This window comes from Mizuhopecten yessoensis, unplaced genomic scaffold, assembly GCF_002113885.1.
Source record: "Mizuhopecten yessoensis strain PY_sf001 unplaced genomic scaffold, ASM211388v2 scaffold5343_1, whole genome shotgun sequence".
Lineage (NCBI taxonomy): Eukaryota > Metazoa > Mollusca > Bivalvia > Pectinida > Pectinidae > Mizuhopecten > Mizuhopecten yessoensis.
Genome location: NW_018406001.1, coordinates 87,671 through 110,768, shown reverse-complemented (window position 1 = coordinate 110,768; position 23,098 = coordinate 87,671). Strand labels below are relative to the sequence as shown.

General features: G+C 35.6%; 2 protein-coding genes across 2 annotated transcripts in view; one reads left to right on the top strand and one right to left on the bottom strand.

Moving 5' to 3' along the window:
- The window catches only part of LOC110450592 (fukutin-like), a 14,805-nt gene extending 10,294 nt beyond the window's left edge, over window positions 1-4,511 (bottom strand). The window contains exon 1 of the mRNA XM_021498194.1: window positions 4,358-4,511. Within this exon, the coding sequence (XP_021353869.1) occupies window positions 4,358-4,453 (96 nt within the window). The 5' untranslated portion in view covers window positions 4,454-4,511. The remainder of the gene's footprint in view (window positions 1-4,357) is intronic.
- A 190-nt stretch (window positions 4,512-4,701) lies between these two features.
- On the top strand, window positions 4,702-22,441 carry LOC110450589 (solute carrier family 35 member E1 homolog). Its single transcript, XM_021498193.1, has 6 exons — window positions 4,702-5,144; window positions 6,402-6,472; window positions 7,241-7,378; window positions 12,507-12,632; window positions 16,600-16,845; window positions 17,401-22,441. Exons 1-6 carry the CDS (start codon window positions 4,823-4,825, stop codon window positions 17,719-17,721), a joined length of 1,224 nt encoding a protein of 407 aa, XP_021353868.1. The 5' UTR covers window positions 4,702-4,822; the 3' UTR covers window positions 17,722-22,441.
- Window positions 22,442-23,098: the final 657 nt, after the last annotated feature.

The window sequence follows — 23,098 nt, the reverse complement described above, 5'->3', positions numbered from 1 at the left end:
AGTTCAATCTGTCCAGCAGAACTTGACTTTAAGTTTGAAATAGGTTTTCAAAATGGCGGCCGTGGAGGCCATATTGGATTTCTGATCGACCCGAAAAATAACAACACTTTGTCAGGACCATGAGGCAATCATTACTACCAACTTTCAGTTCAATCTGTCCAGCTTTTGCTTATATATAGTCATTCATTTATTCACACGATATTCATAGTTTCAGTTGTGTATAGTATATAATGATGGCTTAACAATGCCCACAACCATCGTTTAAGTAATTTCTGTTTAATCAGCTTTAAAATGAATTGTTAAAGATTAATTTTAATGAATGTTTGTGCAACATCATAATTTTGCTAATGACGTCATGCATTTAAATGTTTAATTCATCATTATGTTTAATGATCATTTGAACAACCGGGCCCTAAATATTAATTAATTTGTTGAATACCAGTTCTGCCAATGAACATTTAAATGCATATTTTAGTGATGGGCTGATGATCGATTATAATCAGTTTGCCCTTTCAAATTTGGAAATCAAAGTGTCAAATGTACATAATGTAAAGTATTGCATTAAAAGTCATTTACCAACAATTCTTACGTTTCTATTATTTGATTGACAAAACTGCATAAAAGTTGCTTAAAATCTATTCTATATAAAAGAACGAAATCAATATTTTAATGTTTACAACCCTGTCTATTGATGTACACGTAACAGAAGTGTTCTCACTTTATTTTGGATTTCAGTCCCTGATAATTATAAACCAATTATGCAATCGATTGATTTAGTACTTCACTTTACAAATCAAATATGATTTTAAACTGATTCACTCAGCTCATCACTAGAATATTTGTGCCTTTATGCATGACCCCTGACTTTAAAGGTAATTTTGTAACAGGAGAAAGAGATATGCAACAGCTTAGGTTTGAACCCTGGACCCTTCGGGACTCTGGGTGGGTGCTCTACTGTTGATTAAGCTACGCGGTGGCCGTCGATTGAAGTCCAGTTCTACATAATAATTATAATTCCTCCTTTCTTTTTTTAAGTTAATGTCTTCCAACGAAGACACAACTATTTACAACCCGGGTTAAGGTATTCCCTTGCCATTATTTATTAGCATTCACCAGTGCCTTAAACAAGGGTTGGCACTTAGCTGGCAAATTTTGAAACAGGAGGAGGAGAAATGCAACAGCCAGCTGAACGTTGTTCGAACCAGTAGGACCCTACGAAATCTAGAAGCACGCTCTAAAAATTAAGCTACCTGGTGGGTAATATAATGATCGACCCGGTTCATTTCTGCTACAATGTGTCAGACAGACAGACAGACAGACAGACAGACAAATGTATAATCAAGATATATTTCAAATAAATTTTGATGCAGATTTTTTTACTCTTATTTAAATGATTGAGAACATGATTATCCAAAATTATTAAAAAAAATCACACAATTTCATCATAAACTGTGTTACAGACATACATTGTGGCTATGGGGTCTTCCCCGAATACCAACTCTGCTTAAATTCACATGTTTACATAGGTGGTCAGTTGTGATGATAGTAAGTTATAAATTATAGTCTATTGCAGTAAACTGTACAGGTAAATTGCACAGGTAAATCAACTTCTGATAACTAACCAGATAATCAATAGCTGCTAATAATTGCAAAATAATAATTAATATTTAGAGTTCCGATCCCAAGCTGTTCTTCTGATAACTAATCAGATAATCACTAGTTAAATTGGTAATGTATAAAACAGCAGCACACTTTGGAGAATTATCATATTTCGCTCTGTACTTATCTGTTATTGTGTGCTTTGATACATCAACTACAAGATGGCAAACGCTCAGATCAACGTTACGTTCATCACCAACAGAAAAGGCACAAATACGTAGAAACGGCGACAGAACATTCTGGAGATGTACAACCTTAGGTTGTCCAGCATCCCAGTGACGGCACCTTCTACACCTGTCTTACTATATTTTACCAGATTTACAGCATTCACGTACAGATTGAAGGCATCATGAACCTAGTTGTATATGCACTACTTCCCGGATAGAGCCAGGCTATCTACAACCGTTTCTTCACGCTACTACAGGAGCACATGGCAACTTCCAGATTCCATTCCGACCCACAACAGCATTCGTTGATTTTGAGGTAGTAGCACACAACGCCATCCGCAGTGTCGTCCCTGGAATCAACATAAAAGGCCTTTTTTTTCCATTACACTCAATGTATTTGGCGAAAGGCCCAGTCAACCTGACTCCAGACACTGTACCGTGTGAACGATGACGTCAAACTACTTGTCCGCCAAGCTGCTGTTCTTCCAATCATCCCCTTAGACCGCATAGAAGACATCTGGTTCCAAACCCTTGAAGATGCTGACGATGCTGACATACCACATCCCGTGCTGCTTTTCACAGACTACGTCACAGAGCAATGGGTAGAAGGAGACCGACCAACCTTGAACCACTTCTCAATAGAAGGACCTCGGACTTCCATCTGGAAGCCTGGCACGGAAAAATGAAGAAAAGAGTACTGCATGCCCACCCAAACATCTACACCATCATCCAGACGTTTAAGGACATACAGAACGTGAATGACATCAGCCTGATCCAGAGAGATGCAGGAGGCACTACTCAACCCCGAAAGAAGAGATACGCCAACATTGACAGACGCCTGGACACCCTGAAAGACCATTATCAGACTGGAACTATCGCATCGCAGCTTCTGCATCTGGGATAGAGTGTTTTGTGCTAGAGACTAAAGTGATATATATAGAGAATGTGATTTGTGCTAGAAACTTCAGTTTCATTTAGTGGTTTACTGTTTATATTCATGTTTAATAATTATCCTTTAGTTCTGTATTAAATGTGTATTACTGTTATATGTATGAATAGAAACTTTATTTTATTGCTGACATTAGTATCAATGTGGCTTGTATCAAGGAATTTAATTTTTCCTATAATGTAATGCTATTTTTTTCCCATATAATGTAAATATCAATATTTAATGATTATTTTCTATTACTTAGTGCTGTATTAAATATGTATTACAGTTATTATATGTATGAATAAAAACTTTCTATCCATTTTATTATTGACTTTACCATCATATCTACAAAATGAGTTGACATTCTTAGTTGAAACAGGCTATAACTAAACTTCAAAGGATTTCCTATATAAACATCTTCCTTTGAATTTTCCAGAGTTGGTATTCGGGGAATGAGCCGTTGCTATCTTAGTCCTTGATTGTGTCACCATATGTGTGAAAAAACTCCATCAATTTATTGTTGTAACTCGACCTATTAGTACAGGTAACATATAAGAAAATCAATACGTGTACATTTGAAGGACGAGATGGCGAATTTCAGCTATTCTTTACTTTAAGGGGGCTCCATCAATGTTGATGTTTATGCCCTCGGGGCATTAACAGGTTGGGCACAACGGCGCATATGGGTAATAATCCTGCATTTGGGTAACCTCTTTGTATGTTATGGTTGAATGCACTTCGAATCTACTTTCACTATCCTATATAAAAAATGAAAATTTTGTACTTTACTTACGTTATTGAAAATCGTCATATCTATTGGTAATTACAAACAATTTTGGTTGAACAGTTTTCGGTTTTGAAAGTATTTCACGACCTTTGAAGCCTTAGAAAAGTCGGGACATCTAAAATCACGAAAATGTCAAAACACGAAAAAACGTTCAACCAAAAGTTGTTTATAATAACCATATAAATAGCGATTTTTAATAAAGATAGTGAAGTACAAAATTTTGATTTTTTATATCGGATAGTGAAAGTAGATTCAAAGTGCATTCAACCATAACTACAAAGATGTTACCCAAATGCAGGATTATTACCCATATGCGCCCAACCTGATTAATCACAGGAGTCTGACGTTTAATTAATATATGTATAATATAGTCTTTATATAAAAAAAATACCCCGTATACTATAGTAAACTTATCTGTAATATACCATAGGAGCCTGAAGTTCTGTCAATAATGAATAATAATGGTAATACACAAAAAATCCCCCTAATATGCTAAAAAAATAGATTTTTTACGCATATTAGGGGTATTTTTGTGTATTACCATTATTATTCATTATTGACAGAACTTCAGGCTCCTATGAATATACACTGTATAGCTATACATGTAAGTCTGATTTAGTAATTTAACACATCACTCAATGCTTGAAAGAGTACAGTACCGATATTCCGATACATTTACAGTACAACCTGGCTCCGCCCTCACTAACGGCCGTGCCGTAAAACATTTTACATATATTAATTAAACGTCAGACTCCTGTGGATTAATACATTTTTATGATTTTACATTTGCATTTTTTATCTGCGTTGAAATACCTCTTTTGATGAGAATTTCGTCCATATCAGCAATTGGATGAATATAAAAACTGATGAAAATATCAGTGCTATTTTCAGAAAAGCCCATCTTTTCATCACTGTTGTTGAAATCGGTAGCTGTCAATTCTTCTTACACCTGGAAGCTGACATATTGTAGGGTTGCAGAAAATGTCGAGAATAAAATCATATTGCATATCAAACAATTAATATATTTCAGATCATGAGAAAAAGAAAACATTTATTATATCTGAATAAATTCTAATATTTTTATAATTTAAATGTTTTGTTTATATTTTGATTTCCCCAAATCACATTCTTTTCAATATTCACCTCGGTTCGTCAACAAAGATCGTCGGCAACAACGTGGACACTTGTCAAAGGAGAAGTGATAACTTTTCGGAGATGGGGACATATGTTATGGTTATGTGGCGGTAATTCTGGTCGGAGACAAAAGCTATTCCAAAAATGGAACAAGCAGTTGTAAAAGATGCTCTCAAACTAATAGGGATATGTTTGTTGTGGTACACTACGAGTTCGGGTGGAAATATTGTAGGGAAACTGGTCTTGAACGAGTTTCCTTACCCGATGACAGTAACGATGGTTCAGCTGCTTTCGGGAGCTTTATATCTCAAACCGATCATAAACATGATGTCTGTTCCTGACACTGGTGAAGTGCCACGCTATTACTATTGGACTATGATATTACCGCTAGCGCTGGGGAAATTTCTAGCGTCTGTTTCGTCACATATCAGTATTTGGAAAGTTTCGGTGTCTTATGCTCATACAGGTAAATCAACATCAGTTTCCATAAAAGATTGAAATCGTACCCCTGAGCCAGATTTTTTGCCTTATTTTTTTTTAGCTTTCATAAGACCATTGGTCCATTAAAAAGGATTAAGAAGATTTTTCGGGTGTTGATATCATCTATATATATGTTATACTCCACGGTGATCAAAATGGCTTTAAATTAATAATTAAGAAATATATTACAATCGTCATAAATCCTCTTCCTGTCTGTCATTCCATTTAAATTTTAAAAACTTCATTTTTTCAAGAGAATTAAAAGATGCAACGGCCAGACCAGGGTTAAAACCCTGGACCCTTCAAACTCTAGGTGGACGCTCTACCAATTGAGCTCAACCTGGTCACTGATGATTGACTCTGTCAGGTTCCTCTACATTTTGTGTATCTACAACCCAGGTTTCGGTATCGCCCTGCCAAGTATAAACCATGCAATAAATTAAGTACTCGGCCAGACCAGAGTTTGAACCCGCAGCCCTCCCATTAGCCAACTATATGTATAGATGGACACTCTACCAATTGAGGAGTCCGATTTATTCTGACGTTTTATCAACTTTTTTTTATAACGATCAGTCGTCGATTAACGTCAGAACTCCGGCCCTCTATAATATGCGGGAAATAAGCAACCTGCGCCAGGGTCGCTCTTCAAACTGATATTTTAGAAACAAATCGTCACTTTCACACACATGTCGCACATGGATCAAAAGATCTATTCTTTATGCATTAGGTGGTATCAATAACCTGTTTCAAAGATCATTACGAACAGTATTTTCCAACGTTTTTTATACCGACCTATGTTTTTAATGGAAATTAGGGCATGAGCCATGTCGCATGACTTGTTGTGATCTCGCGTTACCGAAGATATTTCCCAACGTTATGACGTAGGCCGTAGTCACGTGGCATTAGAAGGCGGGGCTATCAAAAACGTAAAGTAAAACAGAGTAAGTTTGAAAAAATATGTTTTTAGTGATTGTATTGGTTGTTTGAGGCATTTTATGTATGTTCATCTTGTGCCCGGGGTATTCTTGATTTGTCTTAACTGAGACTAATTGCTTCAAGTCCAGGCCTAGGGTTAGTTACACATTCAAGAATCTCACCCCCGGGGTTGAAAATCCTGATTTGAGCATGATCTCTCGTGCCGAAAACTGTTTGTGATATCATAATTGTTTCTTCAGGCTCTCTGCCATACCCAAGAGACTTTGTAAAGTTAATTCTAACATTATATTTCGTTTTTATTTTGCAGTGAAAGCTACTCTACCACTTTTTACAGTTTTATTATCAAGAATCATCCTTGGAGAAAAACAGACATATCCTGTAAGTACAGCATAGACTGGTGGTTCAGTCACTTTTGTTCAACTTCTAGCCACTTGTGACTGACTCTGCTACTTGTAATTATAAAGGCGATTTTCCTTTACTCTCTAGTACTTGTTCTGATTCATTGGGGTGACTATGATTTGTCAGCTGACAATTGGACTGTACCATATCAGTATGCTGGCCATGGGGTCACATTACAATGATCAGTGTACAAAAATAGCCAAGTTCGACCAAGGAAAAAATATGTGTCAAAATATAAAAAAAAAAAAAAATTGAGGTATATATATATACTTATTAGATATTTAAGATTTGCTCATTTGATAATTTAACACCAACTTAATGTGTTCTTAAGTCTTTTGACTTGAACAGTAAGCATCCATATTGTACTACAGTAGTTCCTTATTTTAATGCCCTGATATTAAACACCTGTAATAGCTAAAACAAAAAGGAGAAATACATATTGTGTATCTCTTAGAAAGTAAATATGTCTCTTGTATTACATACAAGTTCTTACCTGCAACATTTTTATGTTCACCTTTCAACATCTCTGGTTTTACAATGCTAATAGTAATACTACACTGTACATTTGGCTAAATTGCTCACCAATGAGTATAAGTTTAAACCGGCATATATATATGCCTGGTAGTAAATGAAGACACTTCCCCCTCAACCCAATTTATACATTTACGTCGTGCGTGTGGTTACTTTCACAAGTTGCGATTGCCAATAAAGACTATTGCATTAAATAATGACTTTGGTTTGTTGCAGGTTTACTGTTCCTTAATTCCTATCATTGGAGGAGTTGTCATAGCAACACTAACCGAGATCTCGTTTGATTACATCGGCCTGATAAGTGCACTGTGTGCAACTATTGGTTTTTCTTTACAGACCATATTTTCTAAAAAGGTAGGCGCAAAATATTTATTTGTGTACTTGTAAATTTCCAGGACACATGTACACTATCAACTAGCTATAGCTATACAAGATACATTGTAGATAAGTTCAATTTGAACATGGTTGGAGTAGAACTAAAAAGATATTGATGTTGCTTATATATATTGAGGGCAGAGAAGTCGAGTTACCTCTATATATACGTATGTATGTAGCGGCCTTGTTTCTAATTCCAATGATTCTCATCAAAGGTAGTTTGGAAATCAGCTTACATACTTTTCCTTCTTCCAGGGAAACTTTCAGATGGAAAAAGAAAGGAATACATCGAGTATCGCTTAAGCAATACAGTTTAGCCTTTTGATCAGGTGACTGTCTGTTCACAAAACATTCATGGTTTTTACAGGCCAGTTAAAGTTATTTAATTGAGGTCAGTTCTGTGATAGAAAAGATGTGAACCCTGAAAAAAAATATGCTGGAATTTGTTCAAGATTCTTTGAAAAGTTCTGAATGTAAACATATTAAGGACTGTCTCAAAAATGTATAATCAAGGATTGTTTGATTTTTTTTAATCAAGAATTTGGTGTTGATTTTGGTTGGAGTGGAACTAAAAAGATATTGATGGTGCTTATATATTGAGGGCAGATAATTGAATGCTCATCTGTTTTGATTTGTTTTAATTTTCTTGCTATATGATATTATCCTTGGCTTGTACTATAAAACATAAAATAAAAATTGAGCCTGGAAAATTACAAAAGAGTACTGGAAAACTGCTCAAATTTTGCCCTGAATAATCTGTGTAAACCATTTGTCACTGCAGGTGCTTGGGTTTAGTTACAAGTCTCATGGGAGGGGGGCAGTTCATTGACATTAGATGTCACATATGTTTTAGGTGTAAAGTCTGGCACACCTGTCATTGTTAATGGAGGCATTGAACATCTTTGTCTCCCCATAACAATACCAACTCAAAATAGTTGTGAAGGCTAACTAAATATAACCATCGGACCACTGGGCCTGTCCCTTTTTCATAAACGAACAACACTGGGCTACATTCGCGTATCCGGTTCAAACGCTTGAACCGGTTGAACCTGTAAAGAAAACGACAGGTACAGATTTGGACCGAGGCTGATCTCAGGGAAATTTGGTACGTGTAGATTGAGGGGCTCAGACGTACCTGACCGAAACTAAAATGCTGACTTTTGCCAATTTGCGTTATTTCTTTCTTAAACAATGTCAAGTCACATGTAATTTTTAGCCCACCATCATCTGATGTTGGGCTATTCAAATCACCCTGCGTCCGTGGTCCGTCCGTGGTCCGTCCTTAAACAATTCTTGGTATCGGTATTTCTCAAGAAGTACTAGAGGAATCTTTCTCAAATTTCATATGTAGGTTCCCCTTGGTCCTTAGCTGTGCAGGGCAACTTTTGAGACTGATTGGATAAACAACATGGCCGACAGGCAGCCATCTTGGATTTTGATAGTGAAAGTTTGTAATCGCTATTTCTCAAGAAACACCATAGGGATCTTTCTCAAATTTTATATGTAGGTTTCCCTTGGTCTTAAGCTGTACAGGGCAACTTTTGAGACTGATCGGATAAAAAACATGGCCGACAGGCAGCCATCTTGATTTTGATAGTGAAAGTTTGAAATCGCTATTTCTCGGGAAGTACCAGCGGGATCTTTCTCAAATTTTATATGTGGGTTTCCCTTGGTCTTAAGCTGTACAGGGCAACTTTTGAGGCTGATCGGATAAAAAACAAGGCCGACAGGCAGCCATCTTGGATTTTGATAGTGAAAGTTTGAAATCGCTATTTCTCGGGAAGTACCAGAGGGATCTTTCTCAAATTTTTTTTGTAGGTTCCCCTTGATCTGTCGTTGTGCATGTTATATTTTGAGACTGATCATTAAAACAAAATGGATTAAAAGAAGAACTAAACAGATCTTTCTCATATTGCAATGATCGATTCTATTTCTATCACATTAAGTACTGTACTAGTAAATATGTGAAATGACAAACTCATTTTGAAAGTTGGCTTTCATACACATCAGCATTAAGTTTAGATCACAAGTTACCGCAAGGTGCATTTACTGTTAACATGACTCGATCAAACAGATTAGAGGAAAGAAGAGAAAAGATCAAACTGACAAAGAACTAATGAAGATGGTACAAAGGTGGGCGCCAAGATCCCCCTGGGATCTCTTGTTAAGTCTTCTTGTTAAGATACGTTATGTAATTTAGTGGACGCGTGAGAGAAGGGCATAATATTCTTTATGCATTGTTTTTTATTCTCCGAAACTGGTCCAAGTGTGTTCGTTTATCGTGGAAAATTTCTGCGCGACACGTACCGTTTCAACCGGGATACGTGAATGTAGCCCTAGTCAAACCAGGCGGCCGTCTGGAATGAGGTAAAATTGTACATGAAAGGGACCTGTTGGGATCAATATCGGTATTTTGGCCTAGCCTAGGTTAACTAGGTAACATATAAGCCCCATGTATAAACACCTGTTACTGATTAAAGTCGGTGAACACTGGATCAACATGTATTCAAAGAATTTAATACATGTACATGTATCAATAACACATTCCTGTTCATAAATCCAAGCTTATTGGCTAAGATGAACATGCAGCACGAGTACAAAAGATTATAATATTTGTACCATCGCCATTTCTTTAAGGAATCCTGTCGAAGGACATGGCAAGCGTACTGTATAAATAATCAATGATTCACGGTGAATACTCAGCTGAACTCCATGCTGGTTAGGTACAATATCCTTTCAGGGGAGTGTTTGAGTAAGAAATTGCAATAATATACACTGTATCATAAAAACTTCTATGGGTTATAGACACACTAGATTAGTCGTATAAATCCTTTTGAACTGAATCTGCCACTGATGAAGACTTATGTAACATGTACTTGTCAGTTTCAAAGGTCAAACAGGGCCACAGTAATCTTAAACAGTGAATCAACACATGTCATATAGGGCCACAGTAATATTAAACAGTGAATCAACACATGTCATATAGGGCCACAGTAATATTAAACAGTGAATCAACACATGTCATACAGGGCCACAGTAATATTAAACAGTGAATCAACACATGTCATACAGGGCCACAGTAATGTTAAACAGTGAATCAACACATGTCATACAGGGCCACAGTAATGTTAAACAGTGAATCAACACATGTCATACAGGGCCACAGTAATGTTAAACAGTGAATCAACACATGTCATACAGGGCCACAGTAATGTTAAACAGTGAATCAACACATGTCATACAGGGCCACAGTAATGTTAAACAGTGAATCAACACATGTCATACAGGGCCACAGTAATGTTAAACAGTGAATCAACACATGTCATACAGGGCCACAGTAATGTTAAACAGTGAATCAACACATGTCATACAGGGCCACAGTAATGTTAAACAGTGAATCAACACATGTCATACAGGGCCACAGTAATGTTAAACAGTGAATCAACACATGTCATACAGGGCCACAGTAATGTTAAACAGTGAATCAACACATGTCATACAGGGCCACAGTAATGTTAAACAGTGAATCAACACATGTCATACAGGGCCACAGTAATGTTAAACAGTGAATCAACACATGTCATACAGGGCCACAGTAATCTTAAACAGTGAATCAACACATGTCATACAGGGCCACAGTATAATCTTAAACAGTGAATCAACTCATGTCATACAGGGCCACAGTAATATTAAACAGTGAATCAACACATATCATACAGGGCCACAGTAATGTTAAACAGTGAGTCAACACATGTCATACAGGGCCACAGTATAATCTTCAACAGTGAATCAACACATGTCATACAGGGCCCCAGTAATCTTAAACAGTGAATCAACAAATGTCATACAGGGCCACAGTATAATCTTAAACAGTGAATCAACTCATGTCATGCAGGGCCACAGTAATAGTAAACAGTGAATCAACACATATCATACAGTGCCACAGTAATGTTAAACAGTGAATCAACAAATGTCATACAGGGCCACAGTAATATTAAACAGTGAATCAATACATATCATACAGGGCCACAGTAATTTTAAACAGTGAATCAACAAATGTCATACAGGGCCACAGTATAATCTTAAACAGTGAATCAACACATGTTATACAGGGCCACAGTAATCTTAAACAGTGAATCAACACATGTCAAACAGGGCCACAGTAATCTTAAACAGTGAAACAACGGAATCTTTAACAGCCCATTGTCATAGAGGTCATACAGGGTCATAAGTCTTTAACAACCAATCAACAACTTGAGGTCATACAGGACCACTTACTGGTAGTAGAAGAAATTATGGTTATGCCAATGGAGACACTGGAGGTTAAAGTTAGAAAAGTGATAAATAGAAGTTCCCCAGCGAGTGAGGGTTGGTTATCATGACTATCTAACTCGAGTTAGTTAACTTTTAAATTGTATACCGAGTGTCATTTACAATTTTAAATTAAATAACGAGAGTTAGATAAACATGATATTCTACCATCACGAGTTTGGGATCCTTTTTCTCCCTTAATGTTCATATTTTATCTGGAAAGCCATATGTTTTTCTTGAAAGTACACTATGTATACATCCGATGGTGGAAACAATTGTCGTGAATCATGACGTCACAGAGGAAGATGACGTCGCAAAGCATTGTTACGTGATGTCATAAGTAAAAAAATTGACCAATGAAATCACGCACAGGGTGTTACTCACTAGTGGGTAACCAAAATTGACTACCAACTCCTAGCATGTTTATCCAATGAATCGGGAGTGAGGAAACCTATAATGATCGTGGGAGGAACAGGAATGGTAACTACCAAGTATTGTTACGTAGGCAGCAGATCAGTTTGGTTTCTCATAAAGAAGACAGAAAGAAAGAGAAATACTGATAGATTTTTCAGAAGGCCTGAAATTGTAATCATGTAGTGAAATACACCTTCGCTAGCCAAGGGCTACGATCCGGTACAATCTACCTACTTTTCTCTTGGAGAGTAGGAAGACCGGATCGTATCAGATCGTAACCCTTGGCTAGCGAAGATGAGTGAAGTACAGCAGGCCATTTATTTACCCCTAAGTATTGAAATAGTAGATGTACAGTACTGACTAATGTACCTGTTGCTTACAGTGTTTGAAGGAGACAGGGTTACACCATCTACGCCTGTACGTCACCATCTGTCGCCTGGCCGCCGGCTGCTTCCTTCCCATGTGGGCACTGTTTGATCTCAGGAGAATCTATGCTCACCATGATTCGGTAAGGTTGTGAGTTCACCTAATGATGATGAACTTGAAAGTAAGATGTGTTCATTTGTGAGTGAGCTTGTGTTCACTTCCCACTGGTGATAGAGCTTTTAGAATTGTATGTGCTCATTGAAGGAAGAGGTATTGATCAGTTGTGGTAAGTTGGACCTAATCCCTGTGTTGTATTATGCTATAAAATTTGTTTAAACTCATTGATGTGTTACTTTAAATGTTGTGCCCACTTGTAAAATGAGCATGTAGAATCTTTTATTAACACTGGTGAGCAAACTTATATAAGTATTTATAACTGGTAAGTGAGTTTGTATAACAGGATCCTCATGATAAAGTGAGTTTTAAAATGGACTGCTGAGCTACTTTAAATGTTGTGCTCACTGGTGATTCGGTGTATTTTGCTCATTATTAATAGTGATTTAAATTGGGATGTCCAGTACTCACTGATTAGTTCAATCGTTGTACTTATTTTCAAATGAACTTACTTAAACCTAGCACAAGTCAAAGAGCTTGACACATTTGTTTGATGCTAATTATTTAACATTGTATGAGCTTATGAAATTGATCGTACTTAAATTATTTGAATAATGTGCTGAGCCTGTATTCATCATGCATGTATCGATGAGCTTGTAAGTAGAGTTCCTGTGTATGTGATCCTGTATAGTTATTGTAGTACCTATTGAGTAGAGTTCCTTTGTATGTGATCCTGTATAGTATTTGTAGTACCTATTGAGCAGTGTTCCTGTGTATTTGATCCTGTATAATTATTGTAGTACCTGTTGAGTAGAGTTCCTGGGTATGTGATCCTGTATAATCATTGTAGTACCTATTGAGTAGAGTTCCTGTGTATGTGATCCTGTATAGTGATTGTAGTAACTATTGAGCAGAGTTCCTGTATATGTGATCCTGTATAGTTATTGTAGTACCTATTGAGCCTGTGTATGTGATCCTGTATAGTTATTGTAGTTCCTATTGAGCAGAGTTCCTGTGTATGTGATCCTGTATAGTTATTGTAGTGCCTATTGAGTAGAGTTCCTGTGTATGTGATCCTCTATAGTTATTGTAGTACCTATTGAGCAGAGTTCCTGGGTATGTGATCCTGTATAATTATTGTAGTACCTATTGAGCAGTGTTCCTGTGTATTTGATCCTGTATAATTATTGTAGTACCTATTGAGCAGTGTTCCTGTGTATTTGATCCTGTATAATTATTGTAGTACCTATTGAGCAGAGTTCCTTTGTATGTGATCCTGTATAGTTATTGTAGTACCTATTGAGCCTGTGTATGTGATCCTGTATAGTTATTGTAGTGCCTATTGAGTAGAGTTCCTGTGTATGTGATCCTGTATAGTTATAGTAGTATCTATTCAGTACAGTTCCTGTGTATGTGATCCTGTATAGTTATTGTAGTGCCTATTGAGTAGAGTTCCTGTGTATGTGATCCTGTATAGTAATTGTAGTACCTATTGAGCAGAGTTCCTGTGTATGATCCTGTATAGTTATTGTAGTACCTATTGAGCCTGTGTATGTGATCCTGTATAGTTATTGTAGTGCCTATTGAGTAGAGTTCCTGTGTATGTGATCCTGTATAATTATTGTAGTACCTGTTGAGTAGAGTTCCTGGGTATGTGATCCTGTATAGTTATTGTAGTACCTATTGAGCCTGTGTATGTGATCCTGTATAGTTATTGTAGTTCCTATTGAGTAGAGTTCCTGTGTATGTGATCCTATATAATTATTGTAGTACCTATTGAGTAGAGTTCCTGTGTATGTGATCCTGTATAATTATTTTAGTACCTATTAAGTAGAGTTCCTGTGTATGTGATCCTGTATAGTGATTGTAGTAACTATTGAGCAGAGTTCCTGTATATGTGATCCTGTATAGTTATTGTAGTACCTATTGAGCCTGTGTATGTGATCCTGTATAGTTATTGTAGTGCCTATTGAGTAGAGTTCCTGTGTATGTGATCCTGTATAGTTATTGTAGGACCTATTGAGTAGAGTTCCTGTGTATGTGATCCTGTATAGTGATTGTAGTAACTATTGAGCAGAGTTCCTGGGTATGTGATCCTGTATAATTATTGTAGTACCTATTGAGCAGTGTTCCTGTGTATTTGATCCTGTATAATTATTGTAGTACCTATTGAGCAGTGTTCCTGTGTATTTGATCCTGTATAATTATTGTAGTACCTATTGAGCAGTGTTCCTGTGTATGTGATCCTGTATAATTATTGTAGTACCTGTTGAGTAGAGTTCCTGGGTATGTGATCCTGTATAGTTATTGTAGTACCTATTGAGCCTGTGTATGTGATCCTGTATAGTTATTGTAGTGCCTATTGAGTAGAGTTCCTGTGTATGTGATCCTGTATAGTGATTGTAGTAACTATTGAGCAGAGTTCCTGTATATATGATCCTGTATAGTTATTGTAGTACCTATTGAGTAGAGTTCCCGTGTATGTGATCCTGTATAGTTATTGTAGTTCCTATTGAGCAGAGTTCCTGTGTATGTGATCCTGTATAGTTATTGTAGTACCTATTGAGAAGAGTTCCTGTATATGTGATCCTGTATAATTATTGTAGTAACTATTGAGCAGAGTTCCTGTGTATGTGATCCTGTATAGTTATTGTAGTACCTATTTAGCAGAGTTCCTGTGTATGTGATGTAGTACCTATTGAGTAGAGTTCCTGTGTATGTGATGTAGTACCTATTGAGTAGAGTTCCTGTGTATGTTATCCTGTATAGTGATTGTAGTAACTATTGAGCAGAGTTCCTGTGCATGTGATCCTGTATAATTATTTTAGTACCTATTAAGTAGAGTTCCTGTGTATGTGATCCCGTATAATTATTGTAGTACCTATTGAGCAGAGTACCTATTGAGCAGAGTTCCGGTGTATGTGATCCTGTATAGTGATTGTAGTAACTATTGAGCAGAGTTGCTGTGTATGTGATACTGTATAGTTATTGTAGTACCTACTGAGCAGAGTTCCTGTGTATGTGATCCTGTATAATTATTGTAGTAACTATTGAACAGAGTTCCTGTGTATGTGATCCTGTATAGTTATTGTAGTACCTATTGAGTAGAGTTCCTGTGTATGTGATCCTGTATGATTATTTTAGTACCTATTAAGTAGAGTTCCTGTGTATTTGATCCTGTATAGTTATTGTAGTACCTATTGAGCAGAGTTCCTGTGTATGATCATGTATAGTTATTGTAGTACCTATTGAGCAGAGTTCCTGGGTATGTGATCCTGTATAGTTATTGTAGTACCTATTGAGCAGAATTCCTGTGTATGATCCTGTATAGTTATTGTAGTAACTATTGAGCAGAGTTCCTGTGTATGTGATCCTGTATGGTTATTGTAGAACCTATTGAGTAGAGTTCCTGTGTATGTGATCCTGTATAATTATTTTAGTACCTATTAAGTAGAGTTCCTGTGTATGTGATCCTGTATAGTTATTGTAGTACCTATTGAGCAGAGTTCCTGTGTATGATCCTGTATAGTTATTGTAGTACCTAATGAGTGATCATTTGCTAAGATGAAGTACTGATATAGGCTTCATACTTTGCCAACTCTTCTTGTTTTGGACCATAAAATTGAGCATTTTTAACCAGTGAATTTGTTAAACTATTCCTATTTTCTAAGATCTGTTGGTTTCATCTGAAAGAACAGCTCAAAAGATTTTGTTTTAAAGTGTTATTTTTTCCGTATGGTGTATATACACACATTTTATTTGAGATTTTAATTCTGAGCATGCGTAATTTCCTCCAAAAAAAAGATTCAAGAAGTTGACAAGTATGAAGCTGATGTGAATGTTAGCCAATTTTCATTGTGATTACTTTTTTTAATTTATAACTGCATTATACGCTGTCTCGTTATATTTGGCATCATAATGTTTTAAAACCCTTATAATTAGCTTACGCGACACAACCATACTGAGTCTGACTTTGATTTTGTTTTGTCTGGAAGATGTTGGAGGGCAGAATGCTTAATTGTATGGTCCTGCTGCTGGTGGATGGATTCTTTAGCATGCTACAGAATGTGTTTGCCTTCACTGTCATCGCTATGGTAGCACCCCTTAGTTACGCTGTGGCCAACGCCACTAAACGGATAGTGATCATTGGGGCATCTCTGTTCTTCCTGCGTAACCCAGTCACCCCCATGAATCTACTGGGAATGGCCATCTCTGTATTTGGTGTCCTTTCATATAACAAGGTAAGAAGTAGAGTATAGTTATATTTCTCCTGTTTGGACATTCTCACAGCCATCCTCAGAGGTTTTGGCAGCTACTACTCTTAGTTTTAACATTCAAGTAACTTATACATTGTATATGATTAGCAGGTTTCACAGATAAATTATCATATCAACCTTTGTGATTTTTAGTTAGCAGAGCTTTTATGTACAAGACACACGATCAGAACTGTCTATGCTGTCTATGTACAAAATTCAAACATGTTGAAGCTTTCAAAGAGGACCAATAGTTTTGATAAAACATGTACTGAATTACAATATGGGAGACACGTAGCTGTCCGTCCATTGATCAGAAGGAACTAATACAGTAATGGAACAGTTTTTATATGTCTGTATAAATCAGAGAGGGTAGGGGATACCAGCTGCTCCAAAATATCACTTATACTTTTGAGTGTAACTTAGACTTAGCTAAAATTGTCAATTTTCCCATATGCTTGATATAGAGACTTTGTTTTTGTATCTATATAATATAGGAAAAGGTGTTGCCTTGTCACTAAATGTATGATCTGTTTTACACAGGTGAAATATGACCAGAATGTGGCAATGCGTCATGCTGCAACACTTCCACTTGTAAAAAGTACATCTAACTTGGAGGCGATGGACAAGAATCATGTATCGATCATGTTGCATCACTCTCAAAGTGCCTCAGATCTAAAACTTCACTCAAATGGTCTTACAACAGACCAACTTCACAACCACATACTGTTCAACAACAATCATTTCCAGTCTAACAATGTGACTCTAATACCAGTACAGTCTAGTGAGAGCACAGGAGACAGAGAATGGCAGACAACCAGAGATCGTGGCAATGTACATTCCAGGATGGTTTATCATGTCTAATGGCCCAGTCCTTGTTAATTCATCATGTCTAATGGCCCAGTCTTTGTTAATTCATCATGTCTTATGGCCAAGTACTTGTTAAACTGTGTTACTTGTTAGTGGTGTATGAATACAGTCATTTTATAATACCTTGTTTTTAATTTTAAAACAGATTTTAAGATTTACACTTCGATCATCAGAAGAGAAATGCCTAAATGTCTTGTACTCGTAGAGAAAAATATTTTGTGACATATTTGAATCTCTTGTACTTTGGAAGAAAAATGTATTGTGAAGTGTTGGTATCTCTTGGGTGATAAAGTTCCTCACATTTTTTCTAGTCAATTATTTTTATATGATGTACGCAAAAAGAAGAATGTACCTTTGAGTAGCCTTGTATGCTCCATGAGTGTTTTTTTAAATGAATGTTAATATGTTAGACTCAGATGTACCAGATGGCTTGATTTAGTACTGTGTTCATGGAAGCTTTCGCCAAGTCAGATACATTTTGTCATTCCCTTCACTGTTTAAAGTCATTATCATCCAGTGTTAACTTCGTCCTTCACAAGTCATTACTTCTGCTATATGATGTACCATCTTGTACTAATACTCGCTGTCACAATAAGTCTGGGGGCGTCAAATACACAAGTTTGATTGTGGCAAAACTTTTACTGTATCATGAAGTATAATAAATATCCATTAGTCTTTTAGTTCTCGATCTTAATATAGAGTTAAAAATTGATTATGCATTAAATCATGGAAGATTCCTAATAACTGAATTAACAAGTAGCCGTTATTTTAGATTATGTAATAAATATTTTGAAAGCCTAATCACTGAATTAACAAGTAGCCATTATTTTAGATTTATGTATTAAATATTTTGAAAGTGATTTCAAATATTACTGTTTTGTTAGTTCATACACCAAAATCAGGAATTTAAAATAATTAAGAGAAAATAATTCTAAGAAGACACAACCAAAAGTATTGATCTAAAAATAAAAACAAATCATCATTATCATCATCATCATCTTCCAGGTCATTGGTGGCAATACAGGTATCAACGATCATTGTGGAGTTCTGATATCTATCTTTGTATTACATATATAACAACTTAGTATGAACAATTTAGTTTCTGTCTGAATTTTTTTTACCATGAATTTTATTTGTGAATATCTGTTTATGAATTGCACTTCGCAAATAGTAATAATGGTTTGAATTTCCAGAAATGACCAAAATTTGGATTATACTAGAATTACATGCCTGTCAAAAGGTTAACATACCTCCATGGTCCACTATTAGGTTTAAAAACATTTTCTTGGATATGTGCCTCAATAATTATTCAGGATACGTTTGAATTCATGATTAATTTTTCTCTCAAATTGAAATTATTGAAAGTAAAAAAGATATGTTACCAATAAATGTACATAATAGACCAGTAAGCAAACAGATGTCATTGAGTGGTTTCACTTCATTAAGCATCCTATTGACAGCCAATGTAATTTAGACTCGGTTGTAGAGGAGTGTTAATTACAAATGAACAAAAATTGTAATTTCAAGACGTCATGAAATGACTCAACATTCCAAATTGAGATTTGTACATTTTCATCGGGTATTTATGAATATACTTTTATGGTGCATTCATCCCGTAATGAAATTACAAAGTTTTTTGGATATGAAAAAATGAGCTGGCAGAATTTGTTTGTGGTTTAACGTCCTCTCATCATCAGCCTGCAGGGTCATATAAGGCCAGGGGGCTGGCACAAGTACCCATATATAAATAGACCATATTGTTTTTAGGTAAACTTCTATTGTGTTCCATTGTGTAACACTTTTACCCAAACTTATAGTTGCAGAATAAATGTCTGAAGTTTAAACATGTTTTATTGCCAAAACGTTAAGAGGATAAGTCGTAATTACTAAAAGTTAAGTTGGTTTACCAGCTTCCTTTACAGTTCTTTGCAAAGTTTTTGTTGATACACAATCTTGTAATCATTATCAATTGGTGCTGATAATTGTATTGGAGACTTTCAATGTTTACGCAAATAAGATTTAAAAAAAGCTTTTTTGCTACCATTGTCTTCCTCATCCACTGCTTTCTGGTGAAAATGTGGATAATACCCCGAGTGATATTTTTAGCTGGATGATGTTTTTACCTGGTATTACTAACACAATTTCAAGTACAAAGCATAGATTTTCTTGTAAAGAATCGTCTAATATTGCTAATATTTTCTGTAAATGTTTGCACATCAGAGGTTATCATATTGCTGGAAGAAATCACATTTTATGGCCTGTGTGTTATGCAAACTAATATACAACACCATGTGCAAGAACAGGCATACAGGTATTTATACAAAAGTATAATTACATTCTAATACAAACTGTCATGTTCAGTTGGTGAATGTAATTTGACGAGGTATTTGCTATTTGTACTAATATTATTGATTACATAGCCAATGAGAAAACCATTAACACAAAAACACCGGGGAATGAATTATAATTTAAAGTTTAATAAATTTATTATCTTGTGCTGTTATCATTTTCACTTAGATGAAATGTTTCATTTGGAGTGGATGATTTTGAGGGTGGTTATATATTTTTGTTATGAATTGTTGACTATTTATTGTTGTTTTATAGAACAAATGTCTTTTTGAGTATGTATGATGGATATGATAAACTTGAATTGCATGCTGACAATTAACAGATACATAATGTGTTCTGAAACCTCTGCCACAAGGTCAGTGTGATATGATCAGTAGGTACTTTATTTGCCGTTGGTTATGGTCATCTATCTGTCAGTTTTTTTATTTTTGCATTTTCCAGTTCTGAAAACAACTTATCCAAAATGGTCAAATTGAACTTTAGACTTTAATGATCATTTGGTCAGATTTTTTTTCTTTTTTGTGGTCATAAGCAAAATATGAAATTGTTCAAGATCATTACAGTTTTATTCGGTCATTTCAATAAGTCAATTCAAGTATGCTTAGCTCAGAAACTTAGCTGTGGTTCAAGAAATGCCAGAACTGTCCAGAGGTCAACGTTAACTGTTGATAGTATTGGTATTGAACAGTCTCTTAAGAACAGAGGTTGCTATCAATGCTATCAATGAAATATTTAATTATGTGCCCATTCAAGTTTGTTTGAAAGAGAATTTTCATGTCATTATTAATTTAGGGAGTTATATGCTACATAACATATTAACACTCAGATTTTTTTTAGAGTTGTCTCCCTTAATATTTTTGAAATTGGCATGAATTTATTTTTTTATTATAGTTCAGATGTGTCTTCAACTGACAAACTTGACCCAAATGCCTATTTATTCTGTATCTCTTAAGGTACATGTGACATACCTCCTTAACATTGCTTTAGCTTTAAATGGTGAGAAATGTTTCCGTTAGAAGTTTTAATATTTTGTGTTTATTAAGAATGACCAGGACCCAGGATCATGAAACACCTCAAGTTTTGAATTTAAGTTTTTACTTAACCAATCACATAACGTCATAAAAAGGGACATCAGACATGATTGGCTAAGCAAAAACTATAGTCTGAGATTATTTCATGATTCCGGGGCCTGGTGATCAGATGTATATAAGACCCTTTCATACCCAAGGATGATAGAGAAATTCCGCGCGGAGAGTTTCCAAATTGGGCAAACCACAAGGCTTGCCAAGGGTTTTGTACCAATTTGAAAGTCTTCAGAGTTTTTCTCATTCCATTCACCAGAACTAGCTCAGAAACCTCCATTTTCCACAGCATTATTTGTATGGTCCTAATTGGTTGAATTCACATACAAATGTAATTGTTAACCCATTGAGAATGCCAAGTTGGGTTTAAGATAGAAATTTGTTACACCCTTTTTTGCATTGGATATGTGCAGAGGAATGAAAGTGTTGTTTTTATTCGAAGATGATTAAAAGGTCATGCACTGGGTTCAAGGTTATATATAGATCATTTTCTACAGAAATGATATAGGGTCAAAGGTCAAATAAACATATGTATGTATTCTTTAATAAATATCCATTGAGGGGGGCAAAGTTTAGTACAGACTTATGAGTAGTGATTATCATATTGGTCTGTCAGAAAATATACAGATTCAGTGATAAATATCCATGGTGGGGGGGGGGGGGGTAAAGTTCAGTACAGACTTATGAGTAGTGATTACCATATTGGTCTGTCAGAGAATACACAGATTCAGTGGTACAGTCATTAGTTTACTGAAAATCCTAGTTGTATTTATCAGAATAAACGTCAGGTGCAATTATTGTATTTATGATAGGTTATATACATTTTGTTGTTTACAGGCAACTTGGAAATTATTACTTAGTGTTCTGGTGGTAAGATCTTCATTCAAAAGAAAAAAACAGTACTTCTGTTTTACAGCTGTATTGACATGGAGTGATTATGAATGACTTCAAAATATTATGTTTACAGTTTGTAAAAATAACAAATTCAAATTTGTGATTAATTAAAATCACAAACTAAAAATAAAACAGTAGCCAAGCCATTGAGTTGCCCAGATTTATATTGTTACTTTTCCTTTCACAAAGATTAAAAAATCGCGACAACTTCACATCTATCTGTCTGTGTTATTTGATTTAAACCAGGTATATATATAATATTTAACTTTCATGTGATGCTTGACATGTATGAAAAAATTGAAAACTGAAAAAAAACCAATTGTATGCACAGTACTTGTGTTGAAGAATAAATGGTGACTGTCACCCAGGCAGCGGTCAAGTGGTCAATATATTAATGACGTTGTTCAAATATGTAAGATGAACACAATATCGGCCCTATCTTTAGTGGTTAACAAATATATACTTGTTACCGTTATATACATGTATACTACATTTCGGACATTACGTGTAAACGCGCAAATCCAATTAGAAAAAACCCAATAATGATCATTTGCCTCAGGCTGCAGTATTTTTTAACTTAGCCGTAATTCCGAGTAACAAATGATCAGTAAAGTATACGAAACCGTTAAGTGGACAAGATTATGTATAAGTTAACGCTTTATTTTCGATTTGTTAGATGAAAGTGACGGGGTAACATCGTCCTGTCGGGCACATAAACGTACACCTGAGTATTCTAATGTACGAGTAACCTCCCTTTGACCGTTCCAAGAAAGATTGAAAGCTTTCTCGCTCTTGGTATCTATTTATATGATGCAATGTGGAGTTTTTTTTAGTAATTTGTCATAAATTGAAAGAAAGGAAAACCGGATAACGCAAGCAGGGCGACATTTTGAGTAATTTAGATAATCAATATCTCTGCTTACGCGACTGGTATATGCTGTCGCGATATCTTGTTCAAAAGTAGCACCAATGACGGGATGCTGACGCCGTAAATGCGCCAATCCAATTTCAATAAACTACATGAAGTCTGGTAGGATTTCCACACA

Coding starts and splice junctions, on each gene's coding strand:
- LOC110450589 (XM_021498193.1), top strand. CDS start 4,823: ATGGAACAAGCAGTTGTAAAAGATGCTCTCAAACTAATAGGGATATGT. Junction 7,379..12,506: donor AGACCATATTTTCTAAAAAG/GTAGGCGCAAAA, acceptor TGTTGCTTACAG/TGTTTGAAGGAGACAGGGTT. Junction 16,846..17,400: donor GTGTCCTTTCATATAACAAG/GTAAGAAGTAGA, acceptor TGTTTTACACAG/GTGAAATATGACCAGAATGT.